Source organism: Stomoxys calcitrans, chromosome 5 (genome assembly GCF_963082655.1).
Source record: "Stomoxys calcitrans chromosome 5, idStoCalc2.1, whole genome shotgun sequence".
Classification (NCBI taxonomy): Eukaryota; Metazoa; Arthropoda; class Insecta; order Diptera; family Muscidae; genus Stomoxys; species Stomoxys calcitrans.
Genome location: NC_081556.1, coordinates 12,628,315 through 12,644,310, shown reverse-complemented (window position 1 = coordinate 12,644,310; position 15,996 = coordinate 12,628,315). Strand labels below are relative to the sequence as shown.

At 37.9% G+C, this 15,996-nt stretch overlaps 1 protein-coding gene across 1 annotated transcript; it reads left to right on the top strand.

Annotated features, from left to right (window-relative positions):
• The first annotated feature begins 2,109 nt into the window (after positions 1-2,109).
• LOC106083427 (immunoglobulin superfamily member 10) lies at positions 2,110-15,825 on the top strand. Its single transcript, XM_013246419.2, has 6 exons — positions 2,110-2,494; positions 2,581-3,060; positions 11,824-12,273; positions 12,486-12,563; positions 15,241-15,375; positions 15,437-15,825. The coding sequence occupies exons 1-6, from the start codon at positions 2,317-2,319 to the stop codon at positions 15,730-15,732; spliced, it is 1,617 nt and encodes a 538-aa protein (XP_013101873.2). The 5' UTR covers positions 2,110-2,316; the 3' UTR covers positions 15,733-15,825.
• The last annotated feature ends 171 nt before the right edge of the window (positions 15,826-15,996 follow it).

Below are 15,996 nucleotides of genomic sequence, written 5' to 3'. Positions count from 1 at the left end.
CACAATTAAGAAATATATAATGAGTGGCTAAATGATTTATTAAATATTCATACATTTTGGTACCAAAGTTGGTGCTTTCGTTACATATGCTTCTTTCCTTAAGAATTGAGCTAAAGTGCTCAAAATTGGGATTCATATATACCTTGACAATATATATTGGGCGACTTAATGATTTTTTTGAATAATATTCTCGGTACTATTTGGTACTTTCTTTACAGAAGGGGAAAGATTTTTGAAATTTTATACGCAACTATAACAAAACTTCCTAATTTTATAAACTGAGTGACTAATATAAGAATGTCATTTAATCTTATGGTGATTTCGATTCTGAAAAAAACGTTACACTTCTACGGGACAACATTTTGGAAAAGTCGCCCCAACTCTCTCATAGTGCTAGACGTTTTGCATTTTTATTCGAATATTATTAAAATTTTACCATAAGTATGAGGGAATGTCCTTCTGAATGAAATCAGCAAGTTTTCTTGCTTTAAAATCTATTATCTAAAAAAGTAATCGTAAATCTAAAAAAAGTAATAAAAATATCGCGAAAAGCGAATATAGTACCAGCCTTAATACGACAATAATCGAATCTGAGAAAAATTTCATGCAAATTTTGTCTTTAGAGAAAATTTCATGCAAATTTTGTCTTTAGAGAAAATTTCATGCAAATTTTGCCTTTAGAGAAAATTTCATGGAAATTTTGCCTTTAGAGAAAATTTCATGGAAATTTTGTCTTTAGAGAAAATTTCATGGAAATTTTGTCTTGAGAGAAAATTTCATGGAAATTTTGTCTTTAGAGAAAATTTCATGGAAATTTTGTCTTTAGAGAAAATTTCATGGAAATTTTGTCTTTAGAGAAAATTTAATGGAAATTTTGTCTGTAGAGAAAATTTCATGGAAATTTTGTCTGTAGAGAAAATTTAATGGAAATTTTGTCTGTAGAGAAAATTTAATGGAAATTTTGTCTGTAGAGAAAATTTCATGGAAATTTTGTCTTTAGAGCAAATTTCATAGAAATTTTGTCTTTAGAGAAAATTTCATGGAAATTTTGTCTTTAGAGAAAATTTCATGGAAATTTTGTCTGTAGAGAAAATTTCATGGAAATTTTGTTTTTGGAGAAAATTTCATGGAAATTTTGTCTTTAGAGAAAATTTCATGGAAATTTTGTCTGTAGAGAAAATTTCATGGAAATTTTGTCTTTAGAGAAAATTTCATGGAAATTTTGTCTGTAGAGAAAATTTCATGGAAATTTTGTTTTTGGAGAAAATTTCATGGAAATTTTGTCTTTAGAGAAAATTTCATGGAAATTTTGTCTTTAGAGAAAATTTCATGGAAATTTTGTCTTTAGAGAAAATTTCATGGAAATTTTGTCTTTAGAGAAAATTTCATGGAAATTTTGTCTTTAGAGAAAATTTCATGGAAATTTTGTCTTTAGAGAAAATTTCATGGAAATTTTGTCTTTAGAGAAAATTTCATGGAAATTTTGTCTTTAGAGAAAATTTCATGGAAATTTTGTCTTTAGAGAAAATTTCATGGAAATTTTGTCTTTAGAGAAAATTTCATGGAAATTTTGTCTTTAGAGAAAATTTCATGGAAATTTTGTCTTTAGAGAAAATTTCATGGAAATTTTGTCTTTAGAGAAAATTTCATGGAAATTTTGTCTTTAGAGAAAATTTCATGGAAATTTTGTCTTTAGAGAAAATTTCATGGAAATTTTGTCTTTAGAGAAAATTTCATGGAAATTTTGTCTTTAGAGAAAATTTCATGGAAATTTTGTCTTTAGAGAAAATTTCATGGAAATTTTGTCTTTAGAGAAAATTTCATGGAAATTTTGTCTTTAGAGAAAATTTCATAGAAATTTGTTCTTTAGTGAAAATTAAACTCTCTCAATTTTTCCTTCCTCACATATTTTTCTGCTACAAAATCCAAGATCGCAACATTTTCATTATTTTGTGTACTTTCTTTTGGGGCTCACTGTATAAAGTACAATGTGTGTGTTCTATGTACTCCATACAAAAGATATGAAAGAACAGACAGACGGACAGACAGAAATGATCATTTGAGAACATGGTCATCCCAGTGACAAGATCAAGATCTGAGTGACTGATGGTAGTCAAAAATTGAAGAGCAGTTCTAATTGAACACTGGTCTCGGTCACATAAACACGGAATAAATTCAAGAAAAGGAAAAAAAAAAACCTAAAGCTACTTAGGAAATTCAATTCAATTATTTAATTAAACATTCGGAACTTGAAAATTGGCTTAAACTTTGTGTGTGCGTTCTCTTTGGATTTTGTGTTTTGTTGGGTGCTCAAAAATGTTTGTGAAAAATTTAGCGCCACTTATGTGGCTAAGTTTTGTTGTGACGGGCCACAATTTAAACTCCTTGCCCACAGCCCAAGCTGAAGTGGAATATACGCGTGATTTTTACAGTGTACCTACTACGGTGAAAACCTATGAAAATGATACCGTCTTACTGCCATGTGGCTATAAATGTAAGTTAATGTCAAGGTGGTGTCATCCATCATCCATGGCTCACGCGAATTCAGTGTTTTCAAAATTGATTTGTTGTGTTGTGTAGCTTCCTATCGTTCGGTACGCTGGTTAAAGGATGAAGACCTACTGATGGAAGCTCCCTACATGGAGGAGTTGCTATTGAATCGTTATCATTTGCTGAGCAATGGCAGTTTGATGGTCATGGATGTACAAACCGAGGATACGGGACGTTATTATTGCGAAATGTTATCTACTGCTGAGGAGAAGGCGGTGCAGGCCCATGCCATAGAGGTACAGTATGCACCAAAAGTTTTTGCCACGCCCAGCGGTTTGATTGAGTTACCTGTGGGTGCTGTTTTGGAAATAATTTGCGAAACTGAAGGTGTGCCCCAGCCTGCGGTAACCTGGACCTATAACAATGAGACCATAATCGATTATTTGGTGGGCAATCGTCAAACGCATATTGTGGAAATAAAATCTCGCAACATGTCCGGCAACATAGAATGTGTGGCACGCAATGGTGTTGGTCAACCCATATCGGATGGTGTGGAATTGCTGGTTTTGTGTAAGTACAAGAAAAAAAGCAAAATTTAAAAAGTGTGTGAAATAACTTTGAAAATAGAACAGAGAAATCTTACAAATAGGAGCGTCCTTAAATAATTCTCTTTTTGTGTTTAGTTTGAATGGGATCGCATTTGTCAAGTTCATTGCACGGTTTCACTTTATAGATAGAAACTAAAAATGTATAGAGGGAGCTCAAAACAAGAAATCTCATGAATTTTTGTATAAAAATTGCTTCCTTCAGGTGCAAGTCAAACCGAGGGATCACTTTAAAGGTTTATAAAGGAGCTTCATTAGGTCATGAATCGATTTGAGTCGTACTTGGATTAATTTTAAAGGTCATAGCAGAAGTCATCGTGCAAAATGTTGAGCCTGAGTGGATATGAATTGCTTCCCCAAAAAGCTTATTAAATACGAGGGTGACCCTTTATATTTCGGGATTAGAGAACATAAAAAGAAATATTAATCATCGAAAGTCGTTTAATTGTTTTTCAAAATATTCCCCATTAAGATCTATACATTTTGCATGCGTATGAACCAATTGTCGAAGCACTTTTGCCACTCTGATTAGGGTATTTCCAAAACATGCATTCTTAATGCATCAACCGTTTTTTCAGGTGTTGAAAAACGTTGACCTCTCATTTTATTTTTTACGTACGGGATAAAAAGAAGTCATTCGGAGCCAAGTCTGGACTATACGGCGGATGACTCATCAAATTGATGTTTTGAGTGCTCAAAAATGTAGTTGTTTCGCATTTTTGGAGCATTTCTTTCGACCAATCGACACGAGCCTTTTTTTGAGCGATTGGCAAATTGTGTGGGATCCAACGCGAACGAACTTTTTTCACCATCAAATGTTCAAGCAATATTGAATGTATGCAAGTTGTAAAAAATAATCGCACGAATATGTTCACGATTTAATTGTATTTTTTGGGCGAGATGAATCTTTAAGTTACTGTAAACAACACAAATAGCGCTCGTATGTCAAAACGTTCTGAGTACGTATAACCTCAAAAATGTCAAGCTTACGATAGAGCTGTCAGTTGGCAGATTGAAACACAAGGGTTGTCCAATCCTGAAATATAAGAGGCAACCCTCGTATAATCGGGTGTTTGGTTTTTATACAATCCCTACCAACCTACATCAATAAGAAGGATTTATGTAAAATTTCGAGCTATTAGATTTTGGACGACCTTAACAAAATTCGTCTTGGAGTGAACAACGACCTCGATTGAATTCACCATACTATCGATAAATACTGCTCCTTGATGGAGCTTCATAGTCATCGATGCACTGTTGTTGAGTTAATCCACGTCGAAAGTTGTGAAAAATAATCGCACGAAAATGTTCACGATTTAAAACCATTTTTTGGGCGAGATGATTCTTTTAAGTTACTGTAAACAACACAAATAGCGCTCGTATGTCAAAGCGTTCTGAGAACGTATAACCTTAAAAATGTCAAGCTTTACTATAGAACTGTCAGTTGGCAGATTGCAACACAAGGGTTGTCCAATCCTGAAATATAAGAGGCAACCCTCGTATAATCGGGCGTTTGGTTTATTTACAATCCCTACCGACCTACGAGCGGTCGGGCGGTTAGTGGTCGAGCGGTTAGCTTTACTGCTTTGAAAGTTAGTTAGCTTTCGAAGGACGAACGAATCGACTTCAAATGTCACAACTTTCAATTGGGTCTTGGACCCATAACTTCTTGGGTTTACAGACGGAATGACAAACTTAGTATACCCCCAATGCTATAATAGAGGCTATAACGTTACGATTTTTTGAAGAAATTAAGATTAGGAGCCAATGCTCATCCTCCAGAGGTCTATCTACGCTTATGCCATCGGGATATGTAAACCACTTCGGCATCACTCTCGCATTATTTCGAGGCAGATGACTTTGTGGCACCTTTAACGTCACCTCATCCAAGTGTCCTCTCTATATATCAATTGCTACATTACTAATGTCGCGTCAAAACTTCATACAGCACTACAGCTATCCTCTATTTTGTACATCCTTATTGTCAAGCTTTACACTCTTATTTCTTATATCTGCTTCAGTTGCATAAACGGCAACAGACGGTGTAGATGCTCTGCATCATCAACCACCTCTTCTTCTTCGTAGATAAAGAAAGTGTGATGCACTTCCTTATTCTGTGTGGGTACCCTACTGGAAATGTGTAGGCATTTCCCCAAATATACCAGTACTAAACGGGAGAATTAGTTACCTGTCACCGGACATATCCTACAGGAATTGAAAAGTTTCAATTTTCATAACTTATGATTCTTAATTATTTTTTTAAAGTGTTAAAAGTGTTTATCCGTTACATTTATTTGCTAACTAATGATATCTCCCTTAAAAATACTTGCAAAGTGTACTCATCCTTTTCGAACTGTCCCAGGACCTATCCTTTTAGAAAGGTGACAATTCGTAAGCTCGAGCGACAAACTCTTATAAAAGTGATAGGTTTTTTTCATATAAGGGGACGAGAACTGGGACCGGTCCTTATCACCAGAGGACCTATCACGTGACATTTTGGGTCACATTTCCCGTAGGGTACTTACGAAAGTATCCGTGTCTGGATATTGACTCCCTCACATAGAAGTTTACATCACTTTTTTCCTACTGATCCATTGACTTGGATAAACCTTAAAAATCCATCTGCCACACCGGTCCATACATCCATCTAGACTGGAAATTGTGTCATGCTTATTGTGTCCTGACTAATATTTCAAAATGAATTTCGATTGGGAGTTCAGTTCAGCTTCATATATTCTCATCCGCTCCGATTTCAATCAAACATTTTGGAAATGACAAGAAGGGTATCTGTTACCCTATACACCAGGAAGAGAGCCATTGGTAAAAATTGGGGGTTTAAACCGCAGTCATGCGCTGGGTGTATACTGGAGTTGTGGACAGCGCCTCCTTTTTATACCCATCACCATAGGATGGGGGTATGCTAGTCTAGTCATTACGTTTGTAACACCTCCAAATATTGATCCAGGACCCCATTATGTATATATATTCTTGATCGTCTCGACATTCTGTGTCGAAATAGCCATATCCGTCCGTCTGTCTATCGAAATCACGATGGGGGTCGAAAGCGTAGAGCTAGCCGCTTAAAATTTTGCACAGATACCTTATATTAATGTAGGTCGTTGGGGATTGCAAATGGGCCATATCGGTTCAGATTTGAGTATAGTTCCCATATAAACAGATCTTCCGACTTGACTTCTTGAGCCCCTGGAAGCGGCAATTTTTGTCCGATTTGGCTGAAATTCGTTATGACTCCCAAGCTAAGTAAGTTCTAAATCGAGCTAACTAAGGTCTAAATCCATTTATAACCTAATATAGCTCCCATCTAAACCGATTTCCCGATTTGACTTCTTGAGCCCCTGAAGCCTCAATTTTCATCCGACTTGGCGATTTGTATCCGATTTTGTTGAAATTTTGCATATTGTGTTCTGTTATGACTCCCAACAACTGGGCCAAGTACGGTCCAATTCGATCTATAACCAGATACAGTTCGCATATTTTACCAGAATCCATGGTTGTGGGTTCCCAAGATTCGGCCCGGCCGAACTTAGCACGCTTTTACTTGTTTCATATGATCCCTGAGCACCCCAGCTCTAAACTTTCAATATTTCAAACAGTTATCTCTATCCATTCTCAAGATTTTTATACCCACCACTGAAGAAAGGGGGTATATTCATTCTGTCATTTCGTTTGCAACACATCGAAATATCCATTTCCGACCCAATAAAGTATATATATTCTTGACCCTTGTAAAAATCTAAGACGATCTAGCCATGTCCATCCGTCTGTACGTCTATCCGTCTCTTTATCAAAATCACGCTACAGTCTTTAAAAAAAGAGATATTCAACTCAAACTTTGCACAGATTCTTTTTTTGATCCCTAGGCAGGTTAAGTTCGAAGATGGGCTATATCGGACTATATCTTGATGTAGCCCCCATATAGACCGATCTGCCGATTTAAGGTCTTAGGCTCATAAAAGCCACATTTATTACTCGATTTTGCTGAAATTTTATACAGTGAATTGTCCTAGGCCACTCGACATCCTTCTTCAGTTTGGTCCCGATCGGTTCAGATTTGGATATAGCTGCACTATAGACCGATTTCTTGATTAAAGGTCTTGTCCGATTTTGCCAAAATTTTGATTTGGTTTAGGCTCCCCGATATCCTTCTTCAAATTGACCCAGATCGGTCCAGATTTGGATATAGCTGCCATATAGACCGATCGCACGATTTAAGGTCTTGGGCCCAAAAAAGGCGCATTTATTGTCCGATGTCGCCGAAATTTAGGACAGTGGGTTGTGTTAGGCCCCTCGATATCGTACTTCAATTTGCCCCAGATCGGTCAAGATTTGGATATAACTGCCATATAGACCGATCTCTCGATTTAAGGTGTTGCGTCCATAAAAGGTGCATTTATTGTCCGATTACGACCAAAATTTGGGACAGTGATTTGTGTTAGATCCTTCGATATCCTTCTCTCGATTAAAGGTTTTGAGCCCATAAAAGGCGCATTTATTGTCCGATGTCGTCAAAATTTGGGACAATGGGTTATGTTAGGCCCCTTGATATCCTTCTTCAATATGGCCCAGATTTGGATATAGCTGCCATACCGACCAATCTCTCGATTTAAAGTCTTGGGCCCATAAAAGGCGCATTATTGTCCGATGTCTCCGAAATTTAGGACAAAATTGAACAATGACTTGTACTTATTAGACCACTTAATGTCCATGCCGAATTTGGGCCAAATCGGACCATATTTCAATATAGCTGCTATGGGGGCATTAGTTGAATTTTTCACAGGATTATGACGAAAGGTGGTTTCCATTTATAACTGAGGTAGTGGGTATCCACAGTTCGGCCTGTCCGAACTCAAAGCCATTTTACTTGTTTTACTAGTTTTTTTTTTTTTGGATTCTATCCCACTGTGTGAGGTTCCCGATTTCTGGCCCTTGCTTTAAACATTGTGCATAGGCGGACATGCTAAACTTTGCGCTACAGTGGCCCCGCCTGTCGCGGGCCTGGACATGAAGATAGAAAGTGATTTTCGCTGGGCTTAACTTGTTTTCGAAGTGTCGAAAGAAGCATTCCTGTGCATAGGCTTCCTTAAACGGTGCAACAATTACTTCTCTCCTACTAATCTTCTTAACATCTAGACCACTTTCGTAAGGACAAAATGGAGTACAACTCACATGTATGGGCTGGAGCTTTAAAATCAAGCTTGGACCAACTGGGCCGTGTACAGAGGATAGCGATGGCGTTGATTGGAGACAGTAAGGTATTCAACTCTATTGGCTCCCTTGAACATTGTCGTAATGTCAGTTGTCTGGCTCTCATCTATGGGTGCTTTCATGGAGTGTGCTCATCCGATATTCGTCTTCTTTTTCTTGATGTAAGGATGTTTGTCAGAAAAACTAGATTTGGAGAGGACAATGCATTACAGGGAGAATTCTTATTTCGTTCGAACTGTTCGATTATGGAATCGACTTCCGGCTAATGTTTCTCCCACCCACTATGACATTCAGAGACTTAAGACAAATATCAATAAACACTACATCCTTCAACAGTTTCTCCGATTTATCCAACATACACAGTAGCCTGCTTGATGACGACGATTATGAACCTCCTTTCCACTTGTTGGTCACAACTAACATTAGCTGCTTCCATATGCAAATTTCCCCATGAACATTCCATTATTGGAACGGTGGGGATACTTCTCTCATATTAATAAGTGCTGTTGAACACAAATTTTAGCTCAAGGATAATGAACCTCCTTTTAATTGCGAACCGATTCCGAACGAGCATTAAAAAGGGATAACCACCGCTGAAATTATTTCTGATTTTGCTTTTTTTATATATTTAAAAATATTGCCCTGACAGACATATTCCCCAATCTTCTAGCATAAAAGTTAACACGGCTGAGTACCTGAGGCAAATACCTCACATGTGTCGCCAGCATTAATAAGGGATAACCACCGCTGAAATTTTTTCTGATTTTGCTTTTTTTATATATTTAAAAAAATTGCCCTGACAGACATTTTCCCCAATCTACTAGCACAAAAGCTAGTAAGGCTCTTCAAAACCCAAAACTCACCTGTATATATAGTACATACCACGACATTTCACAAGCCACCATACCCACTTTGATAATAAAGCATACTTTCTCACCTCTTATGTAATACCCACTCTGACAAATCTCAAACTGTGAATAGCTCAATTATTATCACATTACAATCTGCATGTCGGCTTATATAGTTGGAAATATTTCCCCTGACAGACATATTCCCCAATCTACTACCTTTACCAGCATAAATAATGTTAGTAAGGAACCCAAAACTCACCTGTATATATAGTACATACCACGACATTTTACAACCCACCATACCCACTTTGATAATAAAGCATACTTTCTCACCTCTTATGTTATACCCACTCTGACAAATCTCAAACTTTGAAGACCTCAATTATTATCAGATTATAATGTGCATGTGGGCTTATATAGTTGGAAATATTTCCTCTGATAGACATATTCCCCAATCTACTACCTTTACTAGCATAAATGTTAGTAAGGAACCCAAAACTCACCTGTATATATAGTACATACCACGACATTTCACAACCCACCACACCAACTTTGATAATAAAGCATGCTTTCTCACCTCTTATGTGATACTTACTCCGACCAATTTCAAACTGTGAAGAGCTTAATTAATATCAAATTATAATCTGCATGTGGGCTTCTGCTATAACTCAAAATTTTATTCTTCTAGTTCTAGTTGACTTAAAGAAACGTTCGAAAAAAAGTTCACACAGGGTATATACAAGATACAGTCGGAATATCTACCACGTTCATAGTATGCACAGTGATGCCAACAATTTATTAGCAAAAAGCGTAACAAACATTGTAAAAAGTTTAAAAAACGGTGAAATTTTTGTTTTAATAAGAAAAAGTAAAAAAGCTTCGCTTTTTTGAAAAATCTTGGCTTAGCAATTTAATTTTTTCTTGGAATAAGTCAAAAATCCAAGAAGATCACAACGAGTGTACGATTTGACGCAATATAATGGAGCGTTTCCATTGAATGTTTTCGCTTTGATCTTCCAGCTGTTGATTTGGTTGACCCGTCGGAACGCTTAGTTCAAATTAGAGATGTGCATGTGAGTCGTGAGTTGTGTCACGCGTGATTCGTGGGTGAGATCCAAATCCAATCACGTCATCGTACGTGAGTGTGATTGAATTAAAATTATTTGTGCGTTAGCGCGAGTGAGTGAAATCATACTCACGATACCAATCAGGACTCACGAGAAAACCACGACTTAAGATTAAAATCAGTAAGGAAAGGCAAAAGTTGGGCGTAGCCGACCATATAATACCCTACACCATCGAGTCTACCTGATACTGTTAAGCAATTCCAAGAGCATGCTGTATCACTAATAGGCCATATCGGATGAAGGATATGCATGGGAGCTATATTTACAACTAGACGGAGTTCAATGAGATTTTACGCACAAATTGAGACGTCAAATCAAAAATCTTATGCAAAGATCGGAACAAAATCGGTATGCATAACAATAGGTCTAGCTCATCTTCTTCTTGGGAAAAAAAGTTATTATTTGCTTCACGGAAAATATTTGTTTACCCGTGACTCTTAAGTTATTCGTGGGTCGTGATTTTCTCCTGAGTCGTGCGTGAGCGCTAGTTCAAATCTCAGGTGTCTAGTTCAAATCTCAGGTGGAACCTTAGAAAAAATGTTCAGTAGTGGGTTTCCCTTTATTTAGTTGTGGTTTTGCTCTCATTAGCGATGTATAGGGTCATCTAAGACTTTTCTACGAAGAGGTATCGTTAAACAGCACGCCGTTCGAAATTGGAAAAAAGTGGTTCCTGATCTTTTGGCTAAAACTTTAATCGGACTGCACTTATTGATATAAGAGAAGTATGTTCTATTTCTTAATTGAAAGTTTGTGAAAAAATGTATATCAAATACGCCAGTAAAATGCGCTCTCACACACATACACATATAAAAGCGACAGCAAAAACCTTAAATTTAAAAAAAAAACCTAAAATGCTCTAAATACAAATGCAAAAAGCGTCCTTATTCCGTTTTGAACTTTTCGGGTTTTTGATGACCGAAAACAAAGTTGGCATCACTGAGTGTGCATATCATGACTACACCACTCTTGTAATAAACACTACCGTTAGAGGCTAAATGCAACTCTCGCTTGTATGTGTAGCATATACCTCGACATTGTGGAACCCACCATACTACTATATACTCTCTCTCTCTCTCTCTCTCTCAATATCTCTCTTGTATTAAGTATCTAATTGTGATCTTCTGCTTTACTTAGCTAATAGTAAGATGTTTGTAACTCTCCTCATACAGAGGAGAGTTTTGTACACATAACATGCCCACATTTTATAGTTGGTCATATATACTCCCAAATGGAAGGGAGAGCCCTTCCCATTCCATTTCAAGTAACGGATTTTCTATTGCATATATTACCCACGATTTGGCAATTTGTGTTTTCACACACACAAACATACACATATAAATGGTTTTTTATACATTTTAATGTAGTTTTGTTTCAAATTTTTCATTTTTAATAATAGTTTTTTCAAAATATTCTCCACAACCTTTTTAAATTTTGCTTTAATATTTTGAATACATTTACGTACTAAGAGTGATGGAGATTTAATAGCCTTGTCTTAACACTTCTTGCTACTACATTCCACTGCAGTTGCACCGGAAATTCGTACACCACAAAAGATTTACTACTCCAAAGTTGGGGGTCGTATTTTAATGGATTGCTTTGTAGAATCATCACCATTGGCCAAGGTGCGTTGGTTTCATGCGGGCAAACTCATCACCATGGGACCCTATTACACCCGTCAAGATGCTGAAGTGGCCACCATAAATGGCTCAAGTCCAACTCGCTACTTTGCCAGTATGCGCCACACATTGGTGCTGAAGAATGTGCGCGAAAGTGATATGGGCATGTATGAGTGTCGCGCCGAGAACACCATCGGTGTTCACAGTAGTTATATGGAGCTAACATTCCGTCCCATGCCCTGCACCTTTAAAATAAGTCCCGACATGCAGAGTCCCACATCGCATACGTTGGTGTGGCAGACCGAAAGTTTCTCGCCAATCGTTGAATTTAAACTGAAATTCCGTCAAGTACCATCTGGTGAGTAGTTAGTGTATGAGAGTGTGAGCGAACGATCTGCCACCCAGCAATCATCTCGCAATTGTTTAGCTGGCACACATGTGGCCATTATTCAATTTAATTAATTGAATTGAGAGTGCGAGGGTGGGTGTGTGTGTGTGGATTGTAAGCGCTTCGAAACTAAACAAATTTTTAATTGATTTCAATTTTATGGGTTTTATTTCTTGTTTTAGAAAATGCAATGTCTTTTACAACATTAGCAAATAGGCCTGAATGGACAGAGCTGACCATACCATCGGATATATCTATAGGTAAGTAATAACATAAAAAATATCACTGAAGGCAAACATATGGCTTGAGAGGGAAAAGGAAGATGCTCATAGTTTGTTTGTAAGGTAAAATTTTTGTAAAAAATTCATCAACATTTTATTTTCATAGAAAATGTTAGATGCCCTTTAGTTGGTTTATGTCTGGTATGGTGTGCCCAACTAAGTGCCGGTGTCTGTTAGCCGCGAAAGCCGGGCAATGACATAAGAAATGCTCGAACGCACAGTGGGATGGGACAAAAATAAGTGGAAATAAGTATTGTCCGTTTGAATCTCATTCTGTCCTCTCTGGGTGTGGCGGTGTAGAGCCTAGCGCGCTTCATAGCCTTTAGAACTAACGGAATCATTCCGTCTGTCACAAGGGCTGTGGGCTTCGCAACTGTCCAGTTGGATGACATGACCCCTAAAACTACGGTCCTCTGTATCGAGAGCAGGGATTTCGCGCTGCATTCTGTCTGCAGTGTCTGGCACCATATTTCGCTCCCATTGAGGAGGATGCCATTGCGAGCATTCGTTAAGTCTGTGCCTGCTCGGGAGACCAACCTTTTTTTCGTCGCGTACCGGATTTGCTCTGTATAGGTCAGCTTTGTAACCAGTCGGATCCCTAGATATTTAACCGATCCTTTGGTCTGCACCAGTATGTCGTCGATGCGCATATCCACTCCCACTGGAACATTTTTTCTCGTAAGGAGTAGCGACGGAGTAAAAGACGTAGTTCGTCTACATCGTAAGTTTGCAAGCCGTTGGAATCCAGCCAGCCATTTGCCCTTAGCATCATCAATCGTAGTTTGCACCCTGCACTGTCTCTTGCCGTGATGACTGCAGCGATATACTCAGCATATCCCATTAGAAAGGTTCCGTCTGGCATTTCTGTTCGCAGTATAACCATCATAACTGGTATTCCAGAGATCCGGTCCAAGCATGAAGCCCTACGCCGCTCCTAATTTGACCTCATGTTCACTCGTTCCATCCTGAGAGTTAAAGATAGATATTCTGTTATGCTATGACGCTGAACGCATGGGTTCGAATCCTGCCAAGAATATCAGAATAAATTTTCAGCGGCCGTTATCCCCTCCGAGGCCCTTTATTGTTGTGCTTGAACTTGAATCGGACAGCACTCATTGATATGTGATAAGTTTTGCCCTGCTATGCCAGTAACTTCTCATTATTCTTCTTAGAAATGCCGTTATTTTAAAGTCCTCACTGAGTGCTTGAAGGACGTCAGACCATCTAAGGTCTATAGGACAATCTGCTTAGAGTGGTGGTTCCTTTGCCTAGCTGCTTCTACTTAGAGCTCCGATCGTGGACATTCCTGCCCGGAAGCCATGTTGTCGCATAAAGAGTCCACCTCAATCAATGATGGCGTCCAGGAGCTATGGGTTTATAAGTCTTTCCAAAAGCTTGCCGGACGTATACCGCATATAGAGTGGCCTGTATGAGGGATGTGGGATCACCTTCGCTTTTGTTTTTTCCATAACTCTGGAAAAATCTCTTCAAATAGGCACCGGTTAAAATTTCCTAGAAAAATTCCCGGTCTGTTTTCCGCTATCAACCTAATGACCTCGGCCGGTATTCCATCTGGACCGGGGGCTTTTCTGTTTAGTAGGTAGCGGTTGCATTCCTTACCTGCTCTTTCGTAAATTGGCTTATGTTGTCGGTGGGCTCTTCATGAACTTCATCTTCTCTGCAGTGGTGACGGGGAAAGAATGTGTGGACTATATTTGCCATTATTCTTCCGTCCATCATTGCTGTTGGCCTCCGTGTGCCAAATTTGTCTCATAACATTTTTGTGTCCGAGGCCCCAAGGGTTTCAGTTTATCTTCTCTTAATTCTTCCCATTTTTCTTTCTTGCTCCTTTCTATTAGGACAGAAAGTGATTTTTTTGCCTACTGGTATAGAGCGTGTTCTGTCTCAGCCGTGCTTCAGCGACGACCTTTCGTATATCTGCATATTAGTTTAATGCAGTTGCTTTGTTGCCCAGCCACTTCACTACTTTTTGATTTTTATTCTTTTCAACAGCTGATTTAGCAAAATATAGAAAACGAGAAAAGAGAATGTTGTTAATTTAGGTCAAGTTGACCTCTTACTTTTTTTTTAATTTTAAACTAATAAAACAATGTGATTATTAGCTTCTTATACCTAAGTATTGTAACAGCTGGCTTGAGACTGCTGTAATTCACAATACTGTATAATCATTCACAAGAGAGTTGGGTATTCATTCATTGGTGTTGAAATGTCTATCTTATGAATTTTATTTTTGATGCTCACCTTCAAATCGTTATCAATGCTCATCTAACCTTGAAAAGGTGTTGAGAGAAAGAGAGAGAAGCTCACAAGTTTTGTTTCTCTCTCTACTTCACCTAGCAGCTTAAATCATACCGTTCTTGTGTGAAGTGGTGAAAGAAAGAGGCTCACATTTTTTCTCTCTCCCTCTCACTCTCCTTCTCTCTATCCCTCCCTACTTCACCTAGCAGCTTAATTCATACCGTTCTTGTGTGAAGTGGTGAAAGAAAGAGGCTCACAAGTTTTCTCTCTCCCTCTCCCTCTCCCTCTCATTCTCCTTCTCTCTATCCCTCTTTTGCTGTTTGCCTCTTAATTAATATCGTTTTTATTAAAGCAATTAATCTCTTTTTAATTTATCTGTTTTTTTTTTATCTTCAAGGGCCCATTTACACAACAACTTATACCTTATATGGTCTGTATCCCGCCAGTATTTATCAAGTGGTGGTGTTGGCTCGCAATCATTTTGGCTGGAGTGATAGCAGCAAAATATTACGTTTTGCTACCGGTGGTGAAGGTATGTCAGATTAAGATTTTTAAGTTTTCTTAGTGGCCACAAAGTAATTTTTAAATTTCAGTTGAATTTCCCAATTACTCAACTGAGTCGGATAGATATGGGGCCAATGATGATTTAGCCAATGGTGGGGACGATATCAACGGTGGAGAGATAACACACAACGATATTACCGAGAATTCAATTGTAGCCGAAAAAGATAAGACACTGTATTCAAGCATGTATGCTTTCTCGTCATCATCATCGTCAGCCTCGGTTTCAGCGGCGTCATTAGCTAGGTCAAACTACGATCTCATCTTAAATTGGTGTACAATAAATGCCTTTGTAATCATAATTGTACAAAAATTCCGTATCAAATAACAACAATGCCAACAACAACAACAACCACACCAAACAGAAACTACAATTTAGTTATTATAAGGTTGAATAGAAATAAACAACGTTTAAGTTTAATCCAAATGGCCTAGGGGCAATCTTTGCCAAGCTGGGCTTGCATTTAAATGGGGGATTAAGGTAAGTTTTGGTCATAGGTGGAGGGAGTGGTGGGTTAATGAGATTTTATTTAACGCCTCAGTGCTAAACTCTGGACACAGCATGTGTTTTTTTTTTTTTGTCAAAGAAAAC

Coding starts and splice junctions, on each gene's coding strand:
- LOC106083427 (XM_013246419.2), top strand. CDS start 2,317: ATGTTTGTGAAAAATTTAGCGCCACTTATGTGGCTAAGTTTTGTTGTG. Junction 3,061..11,823: donor TGTGGAATTGCTGGTTTTGT/GTAAGTACAAGA, acceptor ATTCCACTGCAG/TTGCACCGGAAATTCGTACA. Junction 15,376..15,436: donor TTTTGCTACCGGTGGTGAAG/GTATGTCAGATT, acceptor TTTAAATTTCAG/TTGAATTTCCCAATTACTCA.